This window comes from Carica papaya, chromosome 1 (assembly GCF_054855325.1).
Source record: "Carica papaya isolate Zhongbai chromosome 1, ASM5485532v1, whole genome shotgun sequence".
In the NCBI taxonomy this organism is placed as follows: domain Eukaryota; kingdom Viridiplantae; phylum Streptophyta; class Magnoliopsida; order Brassicales; family Caricaceae; genus Carica; species Carica papaya.
In genome coordinates, this window is record NC_142309.1 from 7780936 (window position 1) to 7790110 (window position 9175).

At 35.4% G+C, this 9175-nt stretch overlaps 1 protein-coding gene across 1 annotated transcript; it reads right to left on the reverse strand.

Annotated features, from left to right (window-relative positions):
- Positions 1 to 1699: 1699 nt before the first annotated feature.
- On the reverse strand, positions 1700 to 7999 carry LOC110820274 (ABC transporter B family member 15-like). The gene is made up of 7 exons (XM_022049712.2): positions 7587 to 7999; positions 7420 to 7474; positions 6997 to 7175; positions 6460 to 6917; positions 5826 to 6366; positions 3941 to 4840; positions 1700 to 3339 (listed from the first exon to the last, which is right to left on the reverse strand). Exons 1-7 carry the CDS (start codon positions 7824 to 7826, stop codon positions 1951 to 1953), a joined length of 3762 nt encoding a protein of 1253 aa, XP_021905404.2. The 5' UTR covers positions 7827 to 7999; the 3' UTR covers positions 1700 to 1950.
- Positions 8000 to 9175: the final 1176 nt, after the last annotated feature.

A 9175-nucleotide genomic window follows, 5' to 3' on the forward strand; every position in this document is an offset into this window, starting at 1 on the left:
GCCTATGCAGATAGGCTTGCGTATGGCAAGATAGGTCGTGCGTCGCCTTGAGCGGTGTGCCATCACCACCTTGGTTGGATAGCTGCTGTCAGTTAAGGAATTCTTCCTTCGTTTTTTGCACTACCGTCGCATCGCGTCAAATCACTCATCTTTCACTCAATTTTTTCTCTCCTCATCGAATTTTTTCACTTGGCGCAAATCTAACGATTTTTATTTTCTATAAATAAGGACCCCTTTATTCCATTTTCCTCATCACTTCCATTTCATTCTTCCATCTTTGAAGTGCTTACAGAGAGAGAGAGTGATTTAGAGAGAGAATGAGAGGAGAAGAAGAAGAAAAGTGTAGGAAAACTTCAAGATTTCAGTAAGAAATTTAGTATTTCCTTAAACATCTTAATGAGCATTTCTAGAAAATCAAAATTATGAAGTTTTTGTTTTGTGTGTTACATGTTTCATGTTTAGTAGTTCTAATAAAGTGATTTGTTCTTGATTTCAAGTATGCTATGTGATTTTATAGACGCTTAATGATTTGCATGTAAATTAAATAATATAAATTTGGTGATAATTTTTAAAAATATATATAAAGTAAAAAAAAAAAGAAAGAGAAGGGGAATGAGCTTGAGTGGTCCGAAAAATATATGTATCTGTATTGACATGCATAATGCATCAAGTGTCTCGTTAGACTTTTTATCTCTGAGAAATTTTTGTTTCTTCATCCCTCATCTAGTCTGAAAAGACATGAGAAAACTGCTCTATATAAATGACGGTGTACCTTCTGACGAGAGTGGTGACGTGAATATCTGTTAGGGGTCATTTTTAGCTAAGTATAGTCGTAACTATAGAATATCTGTTAGGACCACTGTAGTTGGTACAACCATAGTCATAGATTGTACCATGGTTTAGCAAGCAAGAAATGTTCTTGAACAAATTACTGTTATATATGTATTATCTAATCATTCCACATGGGTAGTCGAAAATCTGTATCTGCCCTCAGAGATAGAAGTCGGAATGACTTCGCGAAGCATGATATAAAAGTATGAGCATTTCATGATTTATTTGATTTTCTCTATTGTTAGATATGATTTTGATTTGATTGTTGTGAATGTGACATAGTGTTTCCTTTAATAAATAAAATTATTTTTATAAAGTAAGATAGGACTCTAACGTGATCTAATGGTAAGTATTAATGAAATAATTATTCAATTTTAAAATCTTAACTGTTTTCATTACTGAATATATGAAATTCACCATTTACATGCCCCCCTAGATAGGGAAGATAGTGAGGAATCGACCGCTGACATACCATTTAAACTCTATGAGGATCCCGTTGATCCACAAACCTTGAGTGCATGACTTATCTCGCACTCTGATGAGTCCAATTGCATAGTGAAAGAAGTGACCCTTTTGTATTTTAATATTTTATATTTTGTTGCCACTTCTAGTCTTATTTATATATATGTGTAATTGAAACTCATATATTTTGGTAAGAAATTTGTAATAATTTACTCCGTTATATAAAATTTTATCATGCAATCGTAATCTATTTCTGTATTTGGCACCCTTATGCCTTAATTTGTATTGGGAATGTCACATATGCTACTATAAATATTTTTGCTAATAAACGTTTTTTAGCTTTTAGTTAATTAGATTAATAAATCTAATAGGTTTTAAAATTTTATCTAATAAAAAAACCACACTATTTATTAGTGCATTCATGTCAATATAATGAGATCGTTAATAGTAATCCCTTATCATTACAAATATAAGTATAATGAGAAAATATAAAACCCTTATTATACAACAACAATGCCATATTCCCCTTTCAGCTCTTTTATCTGCTGAAAGAACAAAACAATATTTCGGTAAATATAACTGCTTGTTACTAATTTTACCATCACATTGTTTACACCTTGGCAAAAAAAGTCTTAATTAATTTATAACACTATTTTTTTAGTTAAAAGTGTGAGTAGTATTTGTCGGTGTTCTTTGAAGACAGACCAATGAGTGATATGCTCCTTTTGGCCCCTTGGCCATTAAAGATGAGTGAGTCCCTTTCTCCACAACTTTCCCTTTGTCCAAAACAGCAATTAAATCACAATTTTGAATGGTACTTAACCTATGGGCCACCACCACGCTAGTTCTCCCCACCATCACACGCTCTAACGCATCTTGTACCACTTTCTCTGATTGGCTATCAAGTGCACTTGTGGCCTCGTCTAGCAATAAAATCATTGGATTTCGTAGTATTGCACGAGCTATTGCAATTCGTTGTTTCTGGCCTCCTGATAATTGCACTCCTCTATCCCCACACCATGTATCATAACCATCTTTTAATGATGAAATGAAATCATGAGCATTGGCTGCTTTTGCAGCCTCGATGATCTCTGATTCATCCATTTTGTTGGACATACTGTAAGTGATGTTTTCCTTTATAGTGCCAGCAAATAGTGTGGGCTCTTGGCTTACTAATGCAATATGTTTCCTTAATGCCCTTAGATGATATATCTTGATGTCTTTACCATCAATTTTCACTATTCCTTTTAGTGGATCATAAAATCTCTCAATTAAGCCAATGATTGTTGATTTGCCAGACCCACTTTGACCCACCAATGCTGTTGATTTGCCTGCTTCAATTTTGATGGAAAAGTTCTTAAAGATCATAACATTAGGTCGAGACGGGTATGCAAAGTCAACATCACGTAGCTCGATGTGGCCAATTATCTTTTCAGGTTGATGGCCTTCTGGGTCTTCTGGTTCAATGTTCGTATATCGATCTAATACTGCAAAAACTGATCCTATGGATTCTGAGCCTTTGGCTAAATCAGTAGTCATGCTTCCAGCATCGGCAATGACCCGACCAGTGCTCACCAAGATCATAAAGGTCTGAAATAAGGCCTTAGCAGTGATGAAGCCTTGGGCCATGAGTTTAGCACCATACCAAAAGTCTAAGGCCCAAGTGCATGATGTAAGGCTTTGAGAGAAACCAAGCCCAATGCCAGCATACCATGATTGTCGAATGCTTTCTCTTCTTGGCCCTTCTTGGGCTTTTTCAAGCATTTTGAGAATTCGATCTTGTGATGAGAAAGCAGTGATTGTTCGAAGGTTGGAGACTGCCTCAGCGGCAAGTTTACTGCTTTCATCTTGAGCTTTGATAGCCTTTCTAGACATGCTCTTGAGTAAAACACGACGAGTATAAAAGCAAGCAATTATCAAGGGTTGCACTGCTATCATGACAATGGCTAGCTTCCATGCAATGACCAGGCCCATAGTGCAAGCTATGGTTACAGCTGAAATGGTTTGCACAAGAAGCGCCATGCGATCTCCCACTAAAGATCTCACCTATTAAATATTTTACACTTTTAGTTAGTTAACACAACTTAAAAATATAAAAACTAAATGCACTAATTAACAAAACATAGTCCTAGTACTTCATTTCATTTAATAAGTTAATTAGAGGAAAATACAATAGTTGTTAATAAGATGCATGTAATAATGCTTTCATATTCATAATTAAGTGACATTACAATATTTTAGAACTAATTTGTTATATCATTATTATCAATCCATTTAAGTGATGATTCATTATCATATGATTAATGAAATTCTAATGGAAAACAATCCAATTGATAAAACCATCATTGTGCTACAATAATTGGATTTCGGTGCTTTTTTAATACAAATTTAAGTTATTTTTACACGTGAGCCTGCTTTCCTTTTTTCTACATGCTTTGTTTTTTTTTATTTTATTCTATATGCAAAACTTTTATCCCACTTGGTTTAGCTGTTCCCATCCCGACATTGACATGCATGTTTTTAAGAAAATGAAAAGTAAAGACAAAAGATGGTGATTAAATAATTAATGAGTTAATTAATCAATCAATTAACTTAATTACCATAAACTAATTAAAAATTTTAATTAATAAATTAATTTTGAACGTACCATGTTCGCATCTTTGGCGAGTCTAGAGCAAATGGCACCACTTGAGTTCTCGTCTTGATCGAACCAGCCAACTTCAAAAGTCAAAATCTTAGACAGCATCCTTTCCCTGATTCTCTTTGTCAAGTACTCACCCATGTACGCGAAATTGTAATGCTGACTGATGTTGACTACAAGTGAAAATACCGCCAACCCTGCAAAAAACAGTGCGTAAATCCTCGTCTTCTCCTTGATCTCATCATGATCCGTCAAGAAATACACCGACAACATGGATCCCAACGAGAACGCATACACCGGCTGCACTGCGCCGAATAAGACAGCGCTCACGCAGCCCAACGACGCTTGTTTCCACTCTGGCAGATTCAACGCCAGTAATCTCCTGAAAGAGACTGCAGGGAATTTTTCATGTCGCCGACTCGTATCTTCGTCTGCGTCACCCAGAGAACGTCGGCTATGAGCGAACGAGTTCGCCGAGCTTGACCGGCTAACCAAAGACAGTCTCCGGCTGCTGGTATTGTTTGCGTCTGTGTTTGTTATAGACGAAGGATTAATGGGCTGGTCAGGTTCGTTAAGGGTTTGATTCTGTAAGCGGACGAGGGTAGTGTAGAGGCCGTTTGGTTGCTGCATGAGGTCGTGATGGGAACCGGTTTCCATGACTTGGCCGGACTGGACGACGGCGATGAGGTCGGCGTTGCGGATGGTGGAGAGCCGGTGAGCGATGATGATGGTAGTGCGGCCGACGGCGGCATTGTCGAGAGCATCTTGGACGATTCTTTCGGATTCGGAGTCTAATGCGCTCGTGGCCTCGTCAAGGAGAAGGATTCTTGGTGCTTTGATTATCGCTCGAGCTATGGCGATTCTCTGTTTTTGTCCTCCTGACATTTGCACTCCTCTCTCCCCCACCTGCCCATTTATTCCATTATTATGATTAACTACTTCCATACATGCTTCCACGAAAATAAATCTAGGAAAAACATAATGAATAATTCTATAATTGGATCTAGATTTATATTGTTAATAGAGTAAGATTAAAATATAAATCCTCTAATTAAGAAATGATTAATTTAACAGCTGAGCATTCTATCTTTTCCATCATGTTTTATTCTCCCTCTCTTTCATGGTCTTCTACATGTGATGCAAACATTGTAAAGGGTTTTTAAAGTGGAAACCTTGAAAATTGGGTGTGTGTCACTGGGAATGCACAACATGCATGTGTGCATATATCTATATATACATACATAATAAATATAATAGTGTGAGAGAGAGTTTACAGAAACTGCAAAATAAGATTTTTTTCAAACTGAATGAAGGAAAAAGGTGAATCGTAAAAATGGGTGCGCATTTCAAGAAGTGGGGAAGCACTTGCAGAGGCAAGAGGTAGTTTGTGGGGCCATGAATGGGGACTGTCATTGTTTATATAAACAGAAGTAAACACTTCCAAAGCAAAAATCCAAAACAAAATAAATAAATAATCTCTGGATATAACGCATAAATGGGCATCAATGCCATTATAATGGTGATTCCTTCAATTTTGACCTCAATTTTGTCTTTTAATTCTTTTAAATCTAATGAAAAAAAAAAAGGTAATACCTCCATTATTGAGGTACCTTTAATCATTTTTCATTACAAGATCATCTTACTTTTGATGTCTAATTATACTAAGTTAATTAAATATACAAAATTAAAAAATTAATGCACTTTTAATTATTATTTATTCAGAAAAAATTATATTAAAAATATAATTTATGATTTTTTTATTAAAAACAAAGTAACAAGAATATAATTCTAATCATATTATCCCAAAAGAATCTCTCAATTGAGTCCCTATGTAATATAATATATACATATATATATATATATATATATGCGGGGGCTGAAGAGGACAAACCTGGGTATCATATCCCTGTGGCAACTGGCAAATGAAATTATGAGCATTAGAAGCTTTGGCAGCTTCAATAACCTCCTCCATTGTAGCATCTTCCTTACCAAAAAGGATATTTTCTTTAATGGTGGTTGCAAAAAGTGCTGGTTCTTGACTCACCAAACCCATTTGTGACCTTACCCACTTCACCTGCAACTTATCAATGGTCACCCCATCGACAAGAATATCTCCTCGTAGTGGATCATAAAATCTCTGCAACAGTGATATCACTGTCGACTTGCCTGATCCACTCCCTCCCACCAATGCTACTGTTTTACCTGCTGGAATTCTCAGGCTAAAATCTTTCAAGATTATACTTTCTGGTCTTGACGGATATGCAAATTCCACATTCTTGAATTCCACTTCCCCTGTTATGTTTTCCAGTATTTCTCCTTCCATGTTCTCTGCATCAATCTTCGGTACTCTCTTTATCACTTCCATTATCCGTTCACCCGCCGAACATGCCTCAGAAAAGTACTTCAGGTTCGATAATCCACCCCCTAGTGACCTATAACCAATATACACATGTAAGTCCCTGCATGTATATAATATGAGAAAAAACAAGGTGTATGTATGTATATACATATGTATGTGAACTTACAGGCCGCCCATGGCAATAGCGGCGGTGACCATGAAGACAGTCCCGCCCAGAGAACCGTGGTACATGACCATTCGACTACCGTAATAAGACATGAATGACCATATGGCGAAAACGACGCCGTTGCTTCCGATGGCTAAACCTTTAGCCAAACCCTGTCTGAGTCCCAACTTGACAGACCCCATTAAAGCTTCAGAGAACTCTATAATTGTTTTATTTTCACCGACGAAAGCATAAACCGTCCTTATAGAAGATATTGCCTGCTCTGCAATGGAGCCAGCCGTGTTGTACTCATCTCTCATCTTTCTTGCAATACTCATCAAAGCTCGACCGTACATCAAACCAGGTATAACTAGCAACAGAATAAAAGGAAACCCAACAATCGCTAATCTCCATAGCAGCACAAATGCAACCAGGTAGCACCCGATGAATATTGAAGCGTTCATCAAAAAGTTTGGTAGCTGTAGTTTAATTGAACCCATCTTATTAATCTTGAAAGTAAATTAAGTATTATAATATATATGAATATATATATGTTACCTTTTCACTGAGGACATCTTGAATAACGAGGCTGTCATTGGAGACACTTGTGATGACTTCAGCAGTGCTGGTTACATGTAAATCAAAATAAGCAACTTCTTGTCTTAAAACCGCTTTTAAGTATCTTGCTCTCATTCTCGTCGCCTGTCTCTCTCCTGTTCTTGTCCAACAATATCCCTCTTTAAGAGCAGAACAAGAAAACAAACAGAATCAGGTTAAAAGCAATTAGTTCTTCTTACCATTAAAATAAACAAAAAGGGAAAATTCATGATTACAAACAAAACAAGAAAACGGACAGAAGAAGATTAAAAACAATTAGTTTTTCTAACCATAAAATAAACAAAAAGGGAAAATTCATGATCATCTTAACCCAATAGAAGGAAAGAGAGAGAGAAAGTTTCACCATTTCATATACTAACATACCTAGAAAGCAAACAACCCATGCCCCACATGCCAAATACAGCAAGGTCACCGCATTCTGTCACCCACCAAAATCAATCCCAGTTAGCTTCTTTATTTTTGATCAAACACAGACATATGCACATATCTATTATATATATATGGAGAGAGAGAAAGAGAGAGAGAAAGACCTTGTTAATGCTATCAGTAAAGTTATGAGATGTCATGCTTGGGGCCTGACCAAGATTGTTCATCAACTTACTAGTGATAAGCAAAATTAAAGGAGTACTGAACCCATCACCAACAGATCCGATGAACCCCAGAGTCATCAACAACCAATCTACACCATCCGCATGCATGAAAATAGAACTTAGAGACCCAAATTTCCTCTTCCTATTTTCCACCATACTTCCTTTCTTTTCTTCCCCCATCTTCAGAGAAGAAAAACGAACAAGAAGACAACTACTACAACTATAGATTTTCTCGTGTGTCGCTCGTCAACAAAACTACAGTTTTTAATTTCAATCACTCAGTAGAAATACAAACAAATACAGAGGATATGTCATGCATATACACTTGCGTTCCCGGGCTCACACCACTGCGCATATATATATATCCACACGCAATAAATAAATAGATGACCCAAAATAAAAAAATAAAAAAATAATGTTTTCTAAAAAGTAAAAAATCAATGTGTATGGCTAGCCAGTAACCTTGGTGATCGCATGCAGGCGGGTCCATGGTATATATAAAATATTAAGCTTGATGAACATGTGCAAAGGGAGAAGATCACGGTTGACTTAAATTTTCTCACTCCGGTAGCGTCATTAATGACGACGGATGCCTTACTGGGACCCACTTTGAGCGCCTACTGCACCAGCTAAAAATTGTTGTTTGTTGCTTTGCCCCAGATTACTAAACTTGTAAATATTATATAAAATAAATAATATATTAATATTATATTCGGCATCTCTTGCCTTGTACGATAATAATTAATTATAAAAAAGGGAATAGTATATTACTCAAGCTATGGAGGACGGTGGTTATACCTTTTATTTGTTTTTTTTAATCCTTTTATATTTCTCTCTCCCTCGTTTTTTAGCTACAATATTTATTAGGGTTGTTATTTTAGGAATCTAAGACTAAGTGCCCAAATTCTATGTTCATGTGTACTATAAATATGATTCATTTTTTAATTGTTAGCATATTTTTTTAAGAACTTGTATTTTATTTAAATGTTATAAGTATGAATTTATTATAAATATAAAACTTGTATTTTGTGGATGTATTATACATTAATAATGATTAGTTGATAATTTTTAACTCGATAAAATTAAGAATTTATTTCAGTAGTATGTTGATGAGATTACAGTGACAGAATTAACTTAATTTTCAGTAAACTTATTATATTTTTGAGCCAAAAACATAGTCTATTACAATTAGATTCTTTTAGTTGAGATAATTATAACATGTTAAAAATTTGATTTATCATTTCACTATAAAAAATTATTAGAATATTTTAATTTTTTTTTAATATTTGCATTTTTACTTCTTAATTATATATCTATGTGGTTACAATTATTATAGCTTAAGATATACATACTTTAAAGTTCCAAGAAAATGATGCTTCTAATGCCAATAAAAATCAAATCATAGAAGGGTTGCTAATAGGGATGAGCCCTCCAAAGGCAGCAATCAATCTTTTGCAAACTAAGATGTTAGGCTTCCGATGAGACATCAGGAGAGCCTAAAACTAAGAGATCTCATGTATTTTTTACAT